Raw genomic sequence first — 20363 nt, forward strand, 5'->3', positions numbered from 1 at the left:
GACTGGGAAATGTTTTTACGGTATATTCAGTATATATCTGGGCGAAGATAATAAAGTACGCAGAAACAAGAGCATGACCTAAATCGGAGCATTGACCGCAACGTGCGAGAACTCTCCCACAATACTCCAGTCCCAGAGCCGGACTATCACGGGTTAAGTTAGCATTGCGAAACGTCTCACAAATGATCCACGCTCCGCGTGGAGATTGAGTTGGAGGATGGAGAAATAGGCGTCTGAGGACAAGTCTCAATCCGTTCTTTGCGTCTCTTCCAGAACTCAGCATTTGGCCCCTTCATGACAAACGCAAGGGTCCATCGCGACAGACCTCTCAAAGATTCTGGTTCATGGACTGCAAAAGTGAGCAGTGAAGCCAGTGACAGAACAAACACGATTCTATTGCATCCCGTCAGCATCACAAAGAACATACTCTTTAAGAATACTAACCGCTCAGCCAGCCTCGCACCAGCATGATTACCTCCAATCCACCTGGCCGGTAAAGATGCTTTAACGGCTCTGGGCAACACATACAAGGCCATCTCTCCCCTTCTCCGCGTGTTCTCGAAAAGGATACTCCAACCACACGTGAGTGATCCCGCGAGAACACAGCCATATGGCCCATCCCACACATCATGAGGGATCCATGGGAACAGTTTTGCCAGCACCAAGGTACGTGTGAAACAGACAGCGAAGAAATATGACGACAGGAAAGTGGAGAGGAATGTCGCACTGCGGATCGCAGCTAGGAGCGCAGGAATGGCGCGATGACGCTGAAGGATGGAGCTAGGGCGAGTAAACAGGAGAGGAAGGAAGTGAACCTTCAAAATGATTAGCGGTGCAGTGCAGTGCACTCCAAGCCATACACTTACAGGCAGGTATAGAGCCATAGCCTCAATGAACGCTAGGCAAAATCTCATCCCAACATTTGTTAGGCAGCTGTTGTCGAGACCCCACCGCGTTGTAACGCCGGAATGCAGAAGCTCACAGGGCAATCCACCCACACCGCCCCGGCCAGGCACGCCAAGCGCCTTCCAGACCACATCTGCATCTGTACCACCACATGCAGGCAAGACCTGTGGATCGCCCCAAGATAAAGGGTACCCGCGGTCCTTGGCATAAGATGTCATGAGGTGAGAATGGGTAGAACTGTGCCCATAAACCCATTCTTTAGAACGCATAGCACGCAAGGCATCTAACAGCCGTTTGTCTACGTTGGCCAGGGATGATATCCTGACAAGTAAATCATGATGAGCGAGAGCTTCCTAACATGACGGTTGAATTGTGTCCAACCATTTCACATAAGAGGGGGGAAGTCTGAAAAAAAAACTGGATTTAGACATCAATGCAATTTATTTTATTGCTAAGCACCTATGCGGCTGGTAGAAGAAACACCACATAATTCTGGTATTGCACGAAGGGTTTGAATTGACATCAAGCATGCTACATGACACGCACCTAGCACTGCAGGCCCAAAATACAACGGCGTCCAACCATGCAGCTGTACTTTGATGCCACTTCTTGGCTTTGCCATCGCCTTCAGCAGGCATCGGTACATCAGCGGATGGTTTATTTGAGTTCGATCGATTTGCGGAAATGTTGGATAGGTTAGCTTTCCGGGTTGATTCCACAGACAGAAAATGCTGCATGATTGCGTCGGTTGCACGACAGAAAAATAAGAGCGTAAATCCAAAGGTTGTGAACGGTCGATGCGACCCTGCTTTGGACTGTCGAGCCCTTTGGAGCAAGAACAGCGCGATTGTCGAAGACAAAATATTTGACAGGAACGCTTTCTGGGAGCCTGAGGGTGTTGAGTTGGACATGCCTGAGCATGCCTGAGCTGTGAGCGAGAGGACTGTTGGACGTCGTTGGGATGTGGAAGCCACCACTGGCTGTCGTCGAACTTCCGGATCGTCTTGTTTATCGACTGTGACATGGTGGACACCTATTGCTTCCCAGAAGTGCTTCAATGTAATTCCGCCACAAACGGCTACTGTGATGGCGAACGGAAATCCTGTAAGGCCTACCTCGCGCCTCAACACGCGTCTGAATGAACCCAGACGAGTTTCCAGACTGGACGAACGATTGACGAGGGTAAGAGCAACTGGAAGTAGCACGGGACCAAGAGAGAGAGATAAGCTGAGAAAATATGTGCGAAGGGCGACCTTCACCGGATGACTTGGGTCATCTGGCCAGAGATTCTTCGGATTAACAATATTTCTCCTTGATGTCTTGCTGTGGTCCGAATCTGGTTCAGTATGTTCAATGACCCGAGGAGACGGCGCTGACATCAAAGTTGCAGAAGAGCTCAGGTTCGACACTTACAAAAGGTGTTGCAATCACATGCAACCTCACTGCTGTACAGTATTTACATAAATTGTACATATTACTATTGGCATAATGATATGATCGATCATCCGTAAGTATAGTGATCCCCATGGAAAAGTCTTGCGATGACTCTGTATGGTAGTACCCTGTTGTTTAGGCCCAAAACATTTTGCCACGACATCTTCATCAGAGATATTTTCCTTCTAGTCCTCGGCTCCCCGACCCCGCTTTGCTTATTCATATTTGTCAAGTACTTTGCCCAAGCCCTTCGAGTAGCTCCAGAAGTCAACCTCAGTGGAAGAGAACCCGTCTCCGAGACTTCGTCCTAATTCACGAGCCAGACCGGCACGTTTTACAAGATTGACGAATTGTGCTCTTGAATCTGGGAAGACAAATGATCGGAGTACTGCATCTCCCTACAAAAGGATATCAAATGATGATACACTTGTCAATGGAAATGCATACGTGGTTCTGGAGAAGTGCTCCCAAGTATTCCAGAGGTGGAATTTGGATGTTGGAGCCATCATATTCCAATCTCATAGATGGGGAGGAATCAGGTTCAGGGAGCTTTCCTTGGTCCACCAGTTCGGTATTAGAAACATCAGAGAGGTATGGCAAAAGCCACAAGCGCCAAAGTTCCAGTTTGCGTCCATCTCGACCGAGCCTTCGCATCAGGCGGTGACAGCGCACCCAGTCTTGTTCACTTCCTTCCCATTTCAGGTCGACCGAGCGAGCGAGCTCGTCAAGCGCAATCTCTGATTGGGGGTGAACGAGAGAGACAAAATTTGTGTCCAAAGGCCGGTCAGACAGCCTGCTCTTGCTAGTAGATGGACTTGGACTTCCTTCCGAGTGTGCTATTGTATGCTGTGTTGGACGCATCATCAGTCTTACCCATCGTCTTCTCCGTACCCAGGCACCAGTGCTTAGTTTGCCGATCTCTGCGTGCCAGTGTTTCTCCCGAAAAAACCAGTTGTACTCGAAACCGTCATATTGAACTTCTCCTGAGTCTGTGCGCATATCAATCATCCATGATCTGGAGACCCAGCGCCAAGTCCCATCGGGCAGGGCATAATTGGAGAGAGAGATGTTCGGTTGCCGAGATCGTTTCAGAGAATCGGACGGAATAGTAAATTGTGGAGGATCGATAGGAAGTAGTGATAGGTGTGAGTAATACGGGGACGAGAGTACGGTGAGGCTTGGGAGGATAGTTGGGGTCTGCCACACATAAGGGAGTAAATGGAGTACGTACCCCCTTTGATTTTCATACACAACAGCCCAACGATACACGTCCTTATCAATGCCAGGGATATCTGAGATACCTGAGAGGTCCAAAGTGATTGTGGCGGTATTATCACTGGTTTGTTCGAGGGGTGGTAGTTGCTCTATGGACTTGTTTGAGCCGTCTGCCTTGGATTCTGAATCCGTTGGTTGTGGTTTGCGATGCCTGGAGCCACAGCAGGAGAAAGGGTTTGGAAGGAAAGAAAATACACGAAAACGAGTCTTCGTAGCCAACCGACGACGTGCTGGTTCTACGGCTGAGGGATCATCAGGCGTTAATACTGCCTGGGGAGGAGTAGGCCACTGAGTACCGGCCAGCGAGCACGAGTCTTGGATTCGGAGCTCACCGACACTAGTACTGCTCGACATTGTGATTATGTTCTCGCCCAATATGCCTCGACGCCGTATGTGGTGCTGGCCGCCGTCATGGTCAACCTTCTTCTAGTACTTATAAGTCCTATATAAACAATGACGATATTGTTCCAAAAAGGAAATTTACATGCATTTCATTTCCGTTTCCTGTGCTTAGTAAACAAGTGACCCCTCATCCGAATATTAATGTTCCGTCCTTTCCTTGCCCGTGTGGTCGTTACTGCTCAAGCAACTCATCGACCGTTGGCGGTGTCGAACGGATATTATGCAAGAGCATTCACCGACAAAGCTAATTCATCTTCCTTGAAGCACTCCGTGGTCACTTCATTAACCAAGACGTGTCCATCATGTGGGACTATTCTTCCAACTGCGTTGCCTGTCTGTCCAAACTGCAATTATATTGCAAGGATTCACGACTCAATATCATATCATGATATACTGGGTCTTCCTTACGAGCCAAACCCGTTTGTGGTGGATGCTGCACTCCTTAAACGCCGCTTTATTGAAGGACAAAGAGTATCACATCCAGACGCTTGGGCAACTAAGAGTGAAGTGAGTGATTCCACTTGCAGTATCAGCAGAGACTTATTCAGCAGCTCCAACGAGATATCGCACTTGACGTGTCGAATACGCTGAACGCTGCGTACAAAGCATTGTCGTCACCCTTGCACCGTATAGAATATATTTTACAGCGGAATGGCCTCATGGTTGCAGAAGCAGATCCCTTAGAGGATCTGGAACTCATTAGCGAAATCATGGAAGTCCGGGAGGAGATTGAAGCTGGGGACGTCGAACGAATTCGTACCTTAGAGGAGGATAATGATAGTGAGTTTTGTCATTTGCCAATGTTTAGCAGGTAATAACACTTCTGGTGAAAGACAAAATTCGCGAGGTTGTGAACACAGTCATAAAATCCGTAGCTGAAAAGAACTGGGAGGAAACTAAAGTTGCGGCAGTGCGACTGAAATACTTGAATGGAATCGCAGAGGCTATCAAGCAGCGATTAGATGACATGTAAATAGAAAAATAGATTATACACCATATCCTTGTTGATTTTTGTAATATGAGCGCACACTAGTTACAGCGTTCAGAGGTACTGGTCAGTGTCGAACGTTTGAACTTTTAATTAAGAACAGGCTCGCTAATTTGCTGGTAAGTCAACACGAAAGTAAATATTCGGCGAATGCCGAGGCTATATTTTTCAGTAAGAAATCAGTGAAGAAGTTTCTTTACCGTCAAGGTCGCCGTCGTCTTGAACGTCTGCGCGGAACAAAAAATACAGAGGGAGGTTTAGAGATCCAGAGGATGTGAGTGATTCAGGCGGGTTTCGGTTGATGTGCTAAATGAGGGTCTCATGACTTTTCATCATTAGTCCCTCAAGTTATGAGTTGGGCCTTCACTATTCGAGAATTCGGGCGTCGCCTCATGCCATTGGATACATTGAAGCGTTCTCCTTCTGTTGCTGCCTCTCTCAAACGACCCTTTGCCAATCACGCGACAGCAAGCGTGCAGAAGCACCGCACTGCAGATGTCAGTCATCCTCGGTCACCTAGCCCGCCTCAATTCTCAGAGCAACGGCCGGCTAAAGCTCCCAAGCTAGCGGGAGCTTTCACGGCTATTCCTGCAATGTCTGCATCCTCAAAAGGGACGCAACAGAACCCTACTGTATCACCTCCATTCGAGATGCCGTCTTCATCCAAAAGTCGTGGCTCGCTTGGGTCGCGTATCTCTGGTTCGTCGTCCCAGAAAGATTCATCGAAGCGTCGAATGGGATGGAGTAAGGGCAAGAATAAAGGACAGCCCTCGAAACTGAGACTTCCAGACCTTGACGGCCCTATCCGTGACGCGGTTTTTATTGAACAGGAGCACAGGAAGAATCTTGGTTCCCGCCCTGACATAAAATCCGTGTTTGTAGATAACCCAAAGTCTCCGGTCGCTAATTTTGCCATTAATCACCTGGACAAGCAACCGGTGTATGAATCAGTTGAGGGCATTGTTTTTGGTACATCTGAGAGGGTATCTAGGTTGGTGACGATTTCTTAGCGATAATATTTGGCTTGTGCTTATAGCCGTACGAAGGGTGACCGTTGCCCTCGATGCGACTCCTCCAGTGCTTGGTATTGGTGACCATAGAGTAAGGAGAGATGCTGAGAGGCTCGCGGCGCTTTCAGCTCTCTACCAACTTCATGATACAGGTCAGGTGCGTGTCACAAATTGCAAAACACCCAAATAGTCCTGATGAATGTGGTTAGCTCGACAAGCCTAAGCCTTCAGCATCCTCGAGTTCTGCTCCACAAGTTATCGAACTGAGCGATGGTTCAGTTGTTGACTACGAGCGCGCGCGAAGCTTTATGGACTACTACTGTCGCAGATATGGATTTGGCAAGCCGGACATCGAGCTGGAAGAACAGCGTCAGGGGCGCACGAAGTCATCCTGGGAAGCCGTTATGACCGTGGGTGACAAAAAGATCGGCATGGGCTCCAGCACAACCAAGAAAGCAGCCCAAATACAGTGCTACTTGGACGTCGCGCAGTATCTGCAGCAATGTGATCCTGGCCTATGGACAACTTTTGTGGAGGCGTCCAAGACTGGAAAGGACCTTGGTCTAGCCCCGAAGGTTTACTTCCAGATCAGCTCAAAACTTGAGGATGAGATACACAAGTTAAGCGGTGATATCAAAAAGAGTACTCTATACAGGAACAGACCTGATATTGGGTCCGGGTCAGATACTCCGAGATCCCAACCTGTCTCTGTTGCTGCCCCACGACCATCATATGCCCGCAGGTTTCCTCGGGATTTCTTGGCACAAAGGTCGGAAGAACTCAAGGAACGGAGAAAAGCATACCTGACAGATCCAGCGATGGAAAAGATGCGGAACACAAGAGCTGTGTTGCCCATCTATACTCGATCGGAGGAGCTTGTGTCGCACATACGTGAGAATGATATCACGATTTGCATGGCTGCGACGGGTTCAGGCAAAACCACGCAGATACCACAGCTACTCCTGGACGACCATATTGACAAGGGTGAGGGTGCTCGCTGCAACCTCATTTGCACTCAGCCACGTCGGCTAGCTGCACTCAGTGTAGCTGACCGTGTCGCCAGGGAGAGAGGGGAAGTTGTCGGTGAAGGATCCATTGGCTACAGCGTCCGTTTCGAGTCGAAATTGCCAGAAGAGCATGGCTCTATCACTTTCTGCACTACGGGAGTGCTACTCAAAAAACTTCAGTCTGCAATGGCTGAAGGCGGGCTATCGGCTGCCAGGATGGACGAGGTGACGCACATCGTCGTAGATGAAGTCCACGAGCGGGATGTTGATACCGACCTCCTCCTCGTTGTTCTCAAGCGTCTCATGGATGATCGCAAGGCTCGGAATATTCCATTGAAGATCGTCCTCATGAGTGCCACTATTGATCCCACGCTGTTCCAAGAGTACTTTCCTGACGAGCGAGGCGAACCGGCAAAAGTAATCGAGATTCCAGGCCGCACTTACCCCGTCACAAAACACTTCATGGAGGATTTCATCCCTGCGCTGAGAAACCATCGCGCGTTAAACTGGGTGTTCCAAGACGACTTGGTCTCTAAATACCTCGCTCGTGAGGAAGCTTATGTGCGGTCTTGTGGGCGCTCAATAACAGAGGGAGACTCCCGCGTGCTGAGCGGTGGGGATGAAGAGCTGGATCTGCCATGTCCCTTGGTCGCAGCTAGCATTTCATATGTCTTGCAGCAGTCTGACTCGGGACATGTTTTGGTTTTCCTGCCCGGGTGGGACGAGATATCTGCAGTTCAGAAGATTCTCCTTGGTGGAAGTATGGATGTCAACTTCAATGATCCCTCGAAGTACAGCATTCACCTTCTCCACTCTACCATTCCTCTGGCCGAACAGCAAGTCATTTTCGAGCCTCCTCCAGAGGGCGTTCGTAGAATCATTCTGGCAACTAATATTGCCGAGACCTCCATAACGATTCCCGACGTTGTTTATGTCGTTGATGCTGCGAGGATCAAGGAGCAGCGATACGATCCTGATCGCCACATGTCGTCCCTCATCTCCGCCTGGGTTGGTTCTTCCAACTTGAACCAAAGAGCAGGGCGGGCGGGTAGACATCGACCTGGAGAGTATTTTGGTATTCTCAGTAAGGCTCGCGCAGCCAACCTTCATCCTCATCCAACCGTGGAAATGAAACGCGTCGACCTAAGCAATGTCGTCATGCACGTTAAGGCTCTCAGGTTCCCCGGGATGGACATCGAAGAAGTTCTCGCTGCCGCTATCGAACCCCCTGAGCCTGACCGCGTCGCCGCCGCCATGAAGAACCTACAGATGGTAGGTGCGCTGGATCATGACAAGAACCTCACGTCACTGGGAAGGGTTCTACTACAACTACCTGTGGAGGTCCAAATGGGAAGGCTCGTCCTTTACGGAAGCTTTTTCAGGTGTCTCGACCAGGCTCTTACTCTCGCCGCCATTCTGACCAATCGGGATCCGTTTTTCTCTCCTATGCATCTCAAGGCTCAGGCTGCTGCTGCTAAGATCAAATGGTCGCCCAGCGGGTTCAGGTCAGATCCGCTTACCATATTGAACGCTTATAACGCATGGTACGAGATGCAACGTCGCGGCGAGTATATGTCAGCCAATCGCTTCTGTAACGACAACTTCCTCTCGAAGCCAACGCTACTTTTGATTACCAAGATCCGCGGGCACTTATTGCAGTCTCTGTACCAAGCAGGAGTCATTGATGTTTCTGCGGGTGGGAACGTCGCATCAACTGAGCCTAGAAGTCGGGACTTGACCGTACCACCCGACCTGAACGTTAATAGCAAATCCCTTCCTCTCCTGGCTGCTCTGATAGCAATAGCTTCCCAGCCAAAGTATGCCGTTAGGACTGGCGAGATGACTTATCGTACTCAGTTGGACAAGGTAAGCTTCGTCCGGTACATTCACCTCACTCCATAAGCTAATTATACGTAGGCGACATTTATACATCCAGGCAGCGTAAACCATCGCAAGCACGTCGTTGAGAATGATCAGGCCATGGAAAAACAGCTTTACGCTTTTTCTGAAAAACGACAGAATTTGTCGATGGTCGGTTCCAGTCCTCAAACGTATCTGATTACCACAACTCGCCTGGACCCTATGACCTACATGCTCTTTGGCGCTTACGAGATCCAAGTCACTGAACGAGGACTGGAGTGTGATGGCTGGCTGCCAATCGTTGGGAATGTCGATGTATTGGATGACATACAACGTTTGAAGACCGTCATGGAGTCTTGTATGCTTCGAGTATTTGAGGGTATTGTGATGGCTCGACGGAAGAGACGTCAAGCACCGACTCCCCATATTTTGTCCTCGGAGGAGAGCGAGAGCGAATCTGAGGATGAAGGTACACTCAACAAAGACTACACCCTCTCTACCACAGAGATCAAAGAATTAGATTTCATGACAACAGATATAGTACGGATCCTCAACCGCTGCAGTGACGAGCGCATTGCATATCAATCCTGGTCCAAACCTCGCACTGCGACTCCTATGGCTTCTCCCAGCCCATCCCCCACACGGTTTCCCCCCTTTGAACCCAGGTCTGGGTTCTCCACTCCGTACGGTGTCGGGTCAGCCTACAGCTCAAGGCCCGGTACATCTAGCTATCGTCCATCTAGTTCACGCAGATTTTAGACCCTACTATATATTATTATCATCGTGTCCTTGTCTGATTACATTTCTAGATCCATCCCTCCTCATTTACGCATTTTCTGTACGCTCAATATCACTAATGTACCCTCGCATTGCATAATACTATCGAAACAGTTACTCTGCATCTAGGGTCGTGCAAGTCTGCTTAAGAGGAGATAACGTAAGTACTACTAACAGTACTCGTCTGAAATTCAATTAAGGCGTTTCCCATGGTTTCCTATACAGTGTGAGCAACGTCACCGGTGACCCAAACGCAGCGCTTGTCACCAAGCGTCGAGTACGCGGACGTGCGCCTCCATTTTCTCGCCGTGCGGAGTTCCTTCGTTGTCAAAAGAGCCCAGCTTGTTCTACTCATTAATTTCTACTGACTACTTTCCAGAAGCCTCATCTACCAAAGATGGCTGCCAATATGCGAGGGCTAACCCAGGTGCGTCCCTCCAAAATCATAACAACCATTTAATCATAATCTTTCTAGTTTATCGCAGATATCCGAGGTGCAAGAGTGCGTGAACTGGAAGAGAAGCGTATCAACAAGGAGATGGCGAATATCCGAAAGAAATTCAAAGGTCTAATGCATCCTAGTCGCTCGTTTAGCTTGATGCTCATGGTATGCTGCAGATGGAAATTTGGACGGATATCAGAAGAAGAAGTGAGTGTGTCACTGTCAAATTCATGCACGTCTTCAACAATGGTACAGATATGTCGCGAAGATCATCTTCACGTATATCCTTGGGTACAAGGTCGATGTGGGGCACATGGAAGCTGTCAACCTCATATCGAGTTCCAAGTACAGTGAGAAACAGATAGTAAGGTCAATGAACGAGTTCATTGGATGTATCATTAACAAGACACATGTAGGGTTACCTTGCTGTTACTCTACTGATGCACGAGAACTCGGATTTCCTTCGACTGGTTGTCAACTCCATTCGGAAGGACTTGGATGAGAATAACGAAGTCAGCAACTGCCTTGCCTTGCATGCCATAGCAAATGTGGGTAGCAGCGAGATGGCGGAGGCGCTGTCAGAAGATGTGCATAGGCTTCTGATATCCCCGTGAGTGACCAAAGTCTACGATTCAAGTATGTGAAAACTCATTCATACTTGCAGAACCTCGCAAACTTTTGTGAAGAAGAAAGCTGCTCTAACGCTACTGCGACTCTACCGCAAACATCCCACTGTAATACCTGCCGCTGAATGGGCTTTGCGTCTAGTATCTATCATGGACGATCAAGATCTAGTAGGTTGTCATTTACACTACCGCTCGGTGTTGAAACATTTCGTAGGGCGTCGTAATATGTGTTACCAGCTTGATCATGGCTCTGGCCCAAGACCACCTCGATGCCTACGCTGTTTGCTACACTAAAGCTGTGGATCGCCTACACCGAGTAAGTGTGTAGCATCAAAGTTGGGATCCGATTGTGGCTGAGTATCCCCAGTTAGTCATAGAGGGCGAGTATTCCGCCACGTACGCATATTATAAAGTCCCTTCGCCATGGCTACAAGTCAAACTACTCCGATTGTTGCAGTACTATCCTCCTTCTGGTATGCGCGTGTTTTAAGCGACCCATAACATCTCTCACATTACTGCTCTTAGAGGACGCAACTTTACGATCCGTACTCCATGAGGTGCTACAAACAATCATGAACAATAGTGCAGAGCCCTCGAGGAACGTTCAACACAACAATGCACAACACGCTGTGCTCTTCGAAGCAATCAGCCTTGCGATTCATCTAGACGCAAGTTCGCCACTTGTGGGAACCTCTGCAGTTTTGTTGGCTCGGTTCATATCCTCAAAGGAGACAAATGTACGATATCTTGGTCTGGACACCATGGCTCATCTTGCTGCTCGTGCAGATTCTCTGGAACCCCTTAAGAAGCACCAAGGCACCATCATCCTATCTCTTCGCGACAAGGATATCTCTGTGCGAAGGCGTGCTCTTGATTTGCTATACAGCATGTGCGATACAGACAATTCAGAGCTGATTGTCGGGGAGTTGCTACGCTACCTCAAAGTTGCAGATTATGCTCTGCGGGAGGAGATGGTGCTCAAAATTGCTATCTTGACGGAGAAGTACGCGAACTCATACAAGTGGTATGTCGACACGATCCTGCAGCTCATCAGCGCTGCTGGTGATCATGTTGGGGATGAAGTTTGGTATCGTGTCGTGCAGATAGTTACAAATACGGAGGATCTGCAGGAATATGCTGCAAAAGTTGTCTTCGAGCACCTGAAGTCCCCATCCACACATGAAAGCCTTGTCAAGGTTGGAGGTAAGAAAGACCCATGTTCGAATTCAGTTTAGTGACCGTGACCGCACAGGATACATCCTGGGAGAATATGGACATCTTATCGCGAATGACACTGGCTACAGTCCTCTTGAACAATTCCAAATCCTTCACTCCAAATCTCAATTCTGTGTCGCTTCCACTCGCTCCCTTCTCCTATCGACGTACATCAAATGGGTTAATGTCTTTCCCGAGATCAAGCCTCAGCTCATCAACATCTTCGAACGATATAGACATGTTCTGGATGCAGAGCTCCAGCAGCGGGCCTGTGAATTCTACTCGCTCGCATCTAGGCCTGATGACGATGAGGTGTTGCAGAACGTTTGCGAAGAGATGCCGCCATTCCCTCCTCGCGTCAGCGCTCTGATTGGTAGACTCAACCGTAAACTCGGAGACACAGAGGACAAGCGGACCTGGATACACGGAGGAAAGGAAATGAACCTCGAGCGACACGTAAATTCACGGAAAGCGACACTAGGACCGGGATCATCTGCCACTGGGACAGCTACTGTCACCGATACTGCAGATGCACAAGACGTCATGGGCTCTTTGGCAGGATTGAATTTATCTAGCTCAGGTGATCAGTCAGACTTGTCCCGTGTGGACGGTTCCGTAGTCGCCCCTCGAGTCGCCGTCGGACCCAACGTTGAAAAGTGGTTTAACAAGCTCACCTACAGCGCGGATGGCCTCCTCTACGAGGACGTACAGATCCAAATTGGTATCAAATCAAGGTACCAGGGGCATCTCGGCCAGCTAGCCATCTACTTGGGAAATAAAATATCAGTACCGTTGACGTCGTTCACTTCCACCATCCATGTCAATGACTCGGAGGCTTTATCGGCTACGTTTGCTAAAATCCCACCAAATACTCTCGTTCCTCGCACACAAAGCCAACAACTTCTGCATGTTGAATGTAAAAAGGCATTTAGCTCTTTCCCCATCCTCACGGTGTCATTTTTAGCTGGCGCACATCAGTCTATATCAGTTCGACTACCAATCAGCGTTACGAAGTTCATCGAGGGTGTCAAATTGGGACAAGGTGACTTCTTCGAGCGCTGGAAGGTCATCGGTGGTCCTCCACGCGAGGCACAGGCAGTTTTTCCTATTCCACTTGATGGTACTGGTCAGCTTGATCTTGTACGATACCGTCAAGTGGTCTCAGGAAACCATCTGGAGATATTGGAAGATGTTGATCCCAACCCAAGCAACCTAGTGGCAGCTGGAGTTTTGCATACGTCGGTAGATGGCAAGGTCGGTTGCCTGCTTCGCTTAGAACCAAATCGTGAGGCAAAGGTGAGTCTCTCCATGTCCTCATGATATCATAGATTGACGTGAACTAGTTGTGCCGACTAACAGTCCGCAGCACCTCTGAGGATGTGGCCATGGAAGTGCTTAGGCTGATTGAAAAACTGCTCAGATCGGACTCTTCTTGATAATACATGCATTGGTGGACATTCGTGTGGCTCGATTTCATGTTTTGTTCTTCGAGGATTCCAGGATTGTATATCTGATTCTTCATACAGTACGCAAAACGTAATATAATAGGAGGAAAGAAACAAGACCATAAATATGATGGGTAGTTCATCGTTTCGTAAGTATACCCTGCAGCACATTCTTCCTCTTCCTGTTAGCTTCAAGATCTTGAAACTCAGGTGGACTACGTAGAGATTGTGCACCTGTAGGGGATGCGAGTGACGAGATCGAGTCGGCCGATATTGATTTAGGTCGCAGAAAGCGCGGACGATTCATTGCCCGTACAGGTCGCTCTTCAGGGACCTGTGGGCTTGTAGGAATATCGGAAACAGAACCTCTACGTAGATTGGACAGGTCATGGGGGGCGGGACTTAAAGGTATCTTGTTGTCGGATGATGCTTTTTGGTGATCCGCTGCAGACAAATCAGACAGCGATGGTGCGGTATATGGCCTTGACACCTTCCGCGACTCAACGAATTTCGAGGGCGAGGCTGGGGATGGAGGAACAGCGGAGGATGTCATTCGAGGTGCGTCCCATTGAAGGGCAATAGGGTATGATTCCACACTGGCTAGCTGGCTGACACGAGCCAAACTCTGGTCCTCCAGGTCGAAGCATTGAGCACAAAGACCCGACAGATACTGATTGTTTCCTTCGGAGGATTTGCCCTTCGTGTCAGCGGACCGTGCATTTCGGAGAACCGAGGAAGTGATACGAGCTAGATGCCTTGGAATATCAAGCACATGAGGTAGCAATGGAATCGACTCTCTTTCTAGGACGGGCATCGTAGTACTTCTCTCGTGCAATGAACTGACCACATTAAGCCGTTGGTGGCTGTGAGCTGGATGACCAGAGTGTGGACTATATGGATCTAGTGGGACAGGAGTTGAGACAACCAGGATGTAATCTACCATTGAAGGTAGATTTTGTTTGAGGAAGTCCTTAATCCCACGCATAAACTCCTCCTTCTGTACATTCTGCTCGAGAGGTGATGAGCGACAGTACAAACGAGAAAGCGATGTGTCTCACAGGATTAAGATTCGCAAGGCTTTGTATGACCTTTGCGATGAGTGTGAGACTTCGTTGAATGCGAGCACTGGGAAGACCTGGGGTGGATCAGATTTAAGAAAGGCATCATGGGAATATTCAATACCTGGGTGCAATCCAAATAGGTGAGGGTGCAAGATGCCTGGGACGATAAATCTCAGGAAGCAGAAGGCGGAAACGCTTTGGCAGGGGAGTTCCCGGTTATGGGGGTCTTGAGAATCCTTCGTGTGATAATGTTTCTCAACGAGTTTTCTCACGTGTTCGAACAGACGTCGCAACTCGCTACATTCGACTCAGTCTGAGTCAAATCTGAATAACGTAGTACTCACTGCGGACACTGGTTCCTTACAGCATATATCTGGTTCCACACTTCTTGGCTCCAATATATTAGTTGGTCCACACCACGTTCAACCTCTTTTGCACCTTTGCCGCTCCTCACAGGATCAACCTCGATAGCAATTTTTTCGGAGCAAATGCGCCGGATGGTGCTTCCGATGCTGGACTCAAGAAACGCTTTCCCATAAAATGCCATTGCGAGCTCCATCGTCTTTGTAAAAGTGGTATTCCCGCGGAAAATGGTATTGTGAGCTGCAGAGCGGTCAGTAAGGTAATTTATGGCACAAGATAATGGTTCACTGACAGCTAGGTGTGCCGTCAACTTCACGGTCGGCATATTCCATGATATGCTCAACAAGAATGTTCTTGGCAATCGCAATGCACATCAACTGATAGGAAGTAGTCCGCAAGTGGGGCCTGCGCTCGAAGTCACTCATCCACTCTAGGACATTCCTGTCGCGGAGTACCTGACAATCAAATACGATTACATATCAGTAGGAGCGGTGTTTGAGACGACTTACGGTCAGAAGACCCAAGTAACTGGCATGAGGCAATATTATCTCCCTTGAACAAATTTCAGTCAGTCAGTTTGTGCTAGTCTATGGATGTACTGAACACTCACTCGTCAACTGTAAGTTTCATTTGTATTTCCCCGACTTGAATACTGCTGCTCACTCCGCCAGCTTGTATGATCGGAAACCATCCTTCTACCGCTTCACTTCGGCGAAAGTTCGTCAGTGCAATGCGGACCGAGCCAAGTAACATGGGTTTCAGAAGTCTCTTCTCTCTCCAGACTGTGACCTCGAGGGTCTCAAAAGGGGGCAAGTCAGAAAATGAGAAATTTTCAAACCAGTCAGGAGAGCCGATCCCCTTCTTGACCGTTGTGCGAGCACATATATTGTCGTTGAGATGAATTTCGCAAAAGGCATCCAAATCGACGGGGTCTGCCTCTCGCGGGTCGCCTTCGCTGAGCGTAGCAGAGCTAGCATTCGTGTCTAATTGGGGTTTGAAGTGATTCCCTAGGTTGCGTCCTTGCAAAATTGACAGCTCTACCTGCCGCCACATGCGGTAAAGCCCACCATCTCGTGAGACGAAGGTTTGGCCATATATCTCCGGTTTAGAATATGATCGTAACAGGACCAGCCAAGTATTGCACGTATCGGCGTCTTCAAATTGGAAATAGATGGGCTCTGTGTTAGCTGAAGAGCCCCACCGCTGCCCTCTTTAATACCAGTCTCATTAGCAGTGCCGTAAACAGGATAAGAAATAACTTACCCAGCAGATGTAAGCGCCATACAATTCTTGCGAAGGAATAAGGAGGAGTCAGCATGTCGAATGTCGAAGTGGTTGAGCATATGGATGTAGATGGTCTGGTACAGAATAGTCTCCTGTGGAGGCATTCAGAAGATTGTAAGACATCTGTCTTCCTGAGACCCACGTCGACATAGATGTTAAGCGAACAGCTCTCGTCCTCGTCCGTCAGCTTACATGTTGCAGGTCGCCACTGTCCAGCGCCTGCGGGAGTCCGAGATACCGATATCCAGCTAGACTTCTCTGGAGACACATAAATAGTCATGTGGCAGAATAGAAGCATTCTCACCTTTGAGTGACCTAGGGGTTTCCTCCGTCTTGCTAGTGTCAGCTTTACGGCGAGGGACCACCGGCTACGAGCGGTTAGATGTATCAAATAAGACATGTACGTGAGACTCACCTTCCGAAGCCCAAAACTTGCCACAGTGGGGACATACAATTCTACGGACACCAAGAACTCTCGAGGGCAACCGGAGGTCCCGGTGGACTGAGTTGAGTCTGATATTTCAGACATTGGACAGGCTTCTAAGCCGCACAGCACGATTGGCTGAGTTTCGTTGGTAAGGCAGTCTCTGTCGTCGGCCTTGAATCATTCAAGGTAGCCGTTGCAAATTGATTCCCTGCGCTCTACAGTGTGAATGTCTCCCTGCACTGCGATGTGTGTACACTCCTCGATCGTGGTGTATAAGTTAATGCAGAGATAGTGATGATGATGGGAAGAAACAAAGATATTCGTGTGTATCAGAGCTGGTGGACGGGTGATAGTCACAGTTCTCAGGAATTCGGCTTCGAGTACTGGTGGCAGATTTTTCGGAGCTGCAAAATGCAAGTTAACCTAGTTAGCTGATTGTAGTCTTTAGTACAAGCTTGGAGCCAAAGAAAAGCCAATCAGTGATATATGTAGTGACACAGTGACACTGAGCCTTGGATGATACATCGATGATGATGGAATTGCCGCAGCCGAGCCTTACGGCACAGCAAGATGATTATGCAGCAGATAGCAAATTGGGGACGTAGCTAGATTCCATAGGCAAGACAGACAAGTGACTCTAAGATTGCATCATGGAGAAGTAGTGGCATTTCGTTTGGGTATTAGTACTACGGTATCTCTTGTTCGTGAAATGTCCTTCGCGTTTCAACACAGCTCCAAGCACACCCGTATACTAACATGCATGCCCGCAACCAAAGCAAGGCCCGAAAGGAAACAAATATGCAAAAGAAATACTACTTGACCATGAAAAAATAAGGTGATGGGGAATATCTAAATAGACACAAGAACGACAGGTTGTATGAAAAGATTGGGCAGGTGATCTGGAGGTGAACTCGTTGATGCATTCTGTATATTAGTGTTCCGCGTGGTGCTAGATAAGTATACGTAATCGCTTGGCCATAGGCACATCGTCATGAAGCCGTGAATTGCGCGCTCAGTCCTTTTTGTAGCTATCAGGAATTTGAACATCAACGTGCAATATGGTAAGAGGGAGGGGTTTGCGCACCTGTTTCCACTGTGCGCATGACCATTGGCAATACCGTTGGCTGTAGGCCGCTTGCCCTTGGCAGATTTCTTGTACGTTTGGATGTAAAAGTTGATGAACAAGCCAAGGTAGGTGGTGAGAAGGCCACATCCGAAAAGAGCAGCAGTTTCAGTGCCAGCACAATTCGACCAATGAGGGAGGTGATGGTAGTGAGTAGCTGCGTAATGTTGATAGGCTTGCGCCGGATTTAGCATTAATATCGGGCTATAGATTGATAAACTTACTGCCGAAGTAAACGATGACAATGTCGATGATGAACTGGATAATCTGCATGGACGTGAGGTATTTCTTCCACTGATTGCGGGAACGTCTCAGTGAAACATGGGTAGATATTGTAGAGCGCGTACATACCCATATTTTGGCGCCACCAGCAGTCGCAAAGTAGTAATAATCTTCATGGTTCAATAAGCGCATGCACATTGTAGGAAATAGGGACCTTACACATGATGACGTGGACTGCCAGGTTCAGAGAGATCACAACCCATGACTAAAGTTGGAGATCAAGCAACCGCTAGCAAAGATGACAATGTGGACATACCACACTCGTTTTGCCATTAAGTTGCACAAAGCATAACAGAGCAGTGGCGGAATGATGGAATACATGAAGGAAAGCTAAATATGACCGGTCAGCGCGTGAATGCCACGAAAGACATGACAACACATACCAAGGGGTTTCTTTTTGAGAGCGAGGAACACAGTGTCAAAAAGTTCGATATACTTGAAGTAATAGTTGATCATGTAGTAAAATTCCAGCCTCTGGGATGATGGATGAGTCTCAAAAAGATAAAGATTCGATAAACGTATCCGAACGTACCTCCGTCCAAGAGGTCTCGTCACACATTGTTCCATAGGTCGTATTTGTGAGCCGTATCGAGCCAACTTCTTCCATCATAAGGACAAGAAGGATGAGACTTCCAACACTGAGGAAAATGTTGTGTATGCGAAAGACGGTGTTGAGCTGTTGTGGAGATCTATCCTTCATGATCTCACGAATACCAAATATTATAGCGAGGTACGACACAAGGGCTGTGGTGACGACGGGCAATGTCGACAAGGGCGTCTCGCCTGGGATGTAGGTTTTAAGATAAATAGGTATGGAGTCCGTTGGGACGACGGTGAGGAGGAAGTCGGCGAGAAAAGTCATAGCAGACGTGGAAACAAAGTCAAAGACTAAAGTTGAAAAATTCGAGCGCGAAAGGTAAGTTACCAAGTAAAAGCTTTACGGCAAGTGACATCTGTCACGTTTCTTCTCAGTACTGTAATCACATTCACTAGATTGGGTACGAGCCTGGAAGAGCTAGGAGACGGACCAGGAACGTTGCAACGATGAACGTTCACTAGGCTAGACTTGGGTTTTCCATCTCGGAATGTAGAGCCCAACCATGCAAAATATGATATTGCTTTATTTATTTAATGGTACAGATAGCAATGCAAAGGTGTAAATGTATATTATACGATGCATAGAAGTTTAGAAGTTAGGAAATGATCAATGCGGGGCCGCATTCCAGGTCAGCCAATAAAACTTTCTCCCTGCATTGCGGTGAGATACAGCTTGAGATATTCAAATTTGCCACACCTTGCATGTATGTTCGCATTCTGCAGAATTTCGACTGCAGCTGACCTCACCTTTGGAGCACTGAGCTCAGTCGGTAATGCACAGATGAAACAGAGCGAGGAGTTTGAGGGAGCAAGTCGGTAGGATGCGGGAATCTGGTACATCTATCAGAGAGGTGATACAGGTCAAACGTGTTGACTAACCCCGGCTGAACGCAACAACTCTAAGAGATCATGAACGAAGAGAAGAATTCGTGAGCGTAAGTCGTGAAGGTCGTGTAAATCAAGGCCTGTTTTTCGAGTTGGTTAAACAACTTTGAATTCATACATAAGAACAACATACATGTATCAGAAGGAGATGACCACATGGGGACAGAGCAATGCAGCCTCACGGAACGACCAGTTTGGCTCAGGAGCCTGAGCAAGATCGCATTGATTATTTGAATGAGCGGCCAAAATAAGATATGTCAATGAATAATACCTTGCGAATGGCTCCACAGCATCGGTAAGGCTGCCCAGCTTAACACAAAGGACGCCGAATAAGTACCGCGGAAGCACCTTGGATCCGAAGACGACTGACCTCGTTCAGCTGCAGCTCCTGCTTGGCACTCGGAGAAGGCATAGAGAAGGATCTGGGAACGACAGACACCATGATATACTCTTATATGCTTGCAGAGAGAGGGCTGAATGTTGAAAGGAAAACGAGCATCAAGTGCTCACACGACACTCAAATACTAAGTATCCAGAAGTCACGCGGATAGACCCGGACTAGTAGCGGAATTGAACGGGACCAACGGCATAAATGCACTATCAGAAATGAGAGAAAATAGCTGGAATAATTCGAAAAGTTAACTGCAAAAGGAACAATCTCATGCCTCGAGGTGCCTCGAGGTGCACTACCACATGTATTTCAGGAGGTATATACATATGTAGAAGTACCATATCCTATGACCGGCCGACCAGCTTTAACACCGATATTTGCTTCCGCTCTCCGGCCGCGATTAACGGGTGATGTAATATTTCCCCGATTTAGTAAGTTCGCCCCCTACCCTCTCCTTCCGAGCTGTGGTGAAGTCACAAACAACCTCCATCACTCACTACTTACCTCAGGTCCAACTTACAACAACCTTCCAATTTCTCTTTCTTCAGTTGTACTTTAAAAGG

General features: G+C 48.2%; 8 protein-coding genes across 8 annotated transcripts; 3 read left to right on the forward strand and 5 right to left on the reverse strand.

The window, feature by feature from the left end:
* Window positions 1-66: 66 nt before the first annotated feature.
* Window positions 67-2315, reverse strand: DFJ58DRAFT_205263 (uncharacterized protein). Its single transcript, XM_041379233.1, has 6 exons — window positions 1453-2315; window positions 1366-1398; window positions 1288-1311; window positions 867-1227; window positions 445-815; window positions 67-393 (listed from the first exon to the last, which is right to left on the reverse strand). Exons 1-6 carry the CDS (start codon window positions 2283-2285, stop codon window positions 177-179), a joined length of 1839 nt encoding a protein of 612 aa, XP_041246974.1. The 5' UTR covers window positions 2286-2315; the 3' UTR covers window positions 67-176.
* A 1-nt stretch (window position 2316) lies between these two features.
* DFJ58DRAFT_205262 (uncharacterized protein) lies at window positions 2317-4033 on the reverse strand. The gene is made up of 3 exons (XM_041379232.1): window positions 3572-4033; window positions 2788-3517; window positions 2317-2738 (listed from the first exon to the last, which is right to left on the reverse strand). The coding sequence occupies exons 1-3, from the start codon at window positions 3967-3969 to the stop codon at window positions 2556-2558; spliced, it is 1311 nt and encodes a 436-aa protein (XP_041246975.1). The 5' UTR covers window positions 3970-4033; the 3' UTR covers window positions 2317-2555.
* A 109-nt stretch (window positions 4034-4142) lies between these two features.
* DFJ58DRAFT_205689 (uncharacterized protein) lies at window positions 4143-5109 on the forward strand. The gene is made up of 3 exons (XM_041379236.1): window positions 4143-4524; window positions 4569-4797; window positions 4851-5109. The coding sequence occupies exons 1-3, from the start codon at window positions 4159-4161 to the stop codon at window positions 4988-4990; spliced, it is 735 nt and encodes a 244-aa protein (XP_041246976.1). The 5' UTR covers window positions 4143-4158; the 3' UTR covers window positions 4991-5109.
* A 546-nt stretch (window positions 5110-5655) lies between these two features.
* Window positions 5656-9641, forward strand: DFJ58DRAFT_656254 (P-loop containing nucleoside triphosphate hydrolase protein; the record flags this gene model as incomplete). The annotated part of the gene is made up of 4 exons (XM_041381891.1): window positions 5656-5996; window positions 6052-6178; window positions 6225-8888; window positions 8940-9641. The coding sequence occupies 4 exons, from the start codon at window positions 5656-5658 to the stop codon at window positions 9639-9641; spliced, it is 3834 nt and encodes a 1277-aa protein (XP_041246977.1).
* Window positions 9642-10056: 415 nt separating this feature from the next.
* DFJ58DRAFT_715021 (adaptin N terminal region-domain-containing protein) lies at window positions 10057-13378 on the forward strand (the record flags this gene model as incomplete). The annotated part of the gene is made up of 11 exons (XM_041384079.1): window positions 10057-10086; window positions 10135-10225; window positions 10278-10308; window positions 10357-10465; window positions 10518-10711; window positions 10766-10895; window positions 10942-11043; window positions 11095-11200; window positions 11253-11930; window positions 11980-13238; window positions 13286-13378. The coding sequence occupies 11 exons, from the start codon at window positions 10057-10059 to the stop codon at window positions 13376-13378; spliced, it is 2823 nt and encodes a 940-aa protein (XP_041246978.1).
* A 74-nt stretch (window positions 13379-13452) lies between these two features.
* Window positions 13453-17076, reverse strand: DFJ58DRAFT_205610 (Rho GTPase activation protein). The gene is made up of 11 exons (XM_041379235.1): window positions 16511-17076; window positions 16400-16463; window positions 16238-16353; window positions 16075-16187; window positions 15422-16021; window positions 15321-15363; window positions 15104-15266; window positions 14793-15051; window positions 14570-14745; window positions 14446-14522; window positions 13453-14393 (listed from the first exon to the last, which is right to left on the reverse strand). The coding sequence occupies exons 1-11, from the start codon at window positions 16622-16624 to the stop codon at window positions 13527-13529; spliced, it is 2592 nt and encodes an 863-aa protein (XP_041246979.1). The 5' UTR covers window positions 16625-17076; the 3' UTR covers window positions 13453-13526.
* Window positions 17077-17534: 458 nt separating this feature from the next.
* DFJ58DRAFT_715024 (GNS1/SUR4 membrane protein) lies at window positions 17535-18789 on the reverse strand (the record flags this gene model as incomplete). The annotated part of the gene is made up of 8 exons (XM_041384080.1): window positions 17535-17550; window positions 17607-17820; window positions 17870-17939; window positions 17997-18037; window positions 18087-18132; window positions 18184-18257; window positions 18311-18401; window positions 18460-18789. The coding sequence occupies 8 exons, from the start codon at window positions 18787-18789 to the stop codon at window positions 17535-17537; spliced, it is 882 nt and encodes a 293-aa protein (XP_041246980.1).
* A 192-nt stretch (window positions 18790-18981) lies between these two features.
* On the reverse strand, window positions 18982-20027 carry DFJ58DRAFT_205608 (uncharacterized protein). Its single transcript, XM_041379234.1, has 6 exons — window positions 19780-20027; window positions 19681-19718; window positions 19543-19616; window positions 19404-19489; window positions 19222-19355; window positions 18982-19175 (listed from the first exon to the last, which is right to left on the reverse strand). The coding sequence occupies exons 1-6, from the start codon at window positions 19849-19851 to the stop codon at window positions 19121-19123; spliced, it is 459 nt and encodes a 152-aa protein (XP_041246981.1). The 5' UTR covers window positions 19852-20027; the 3' UTR covers window positions 18982-19120.
* Window positions 20028-20363: the final 336 nt, after the last annotated feature.

This window comes from Suillus subalutaceus (genome assembly GCF_016647625.1).
Source record: "Suillus subalutaceus strain FC151 chromosome Unknown DFJ58scaffold_22, whole genome shotgun sequence".
Taxonomy (NCBI): domain Eukaryota; kingdom Fungi; phylum Basidiomycota; class Agaricomycetes; order Boletales; family Suillaceae; genus Suillus; species Suillus subalutaceus.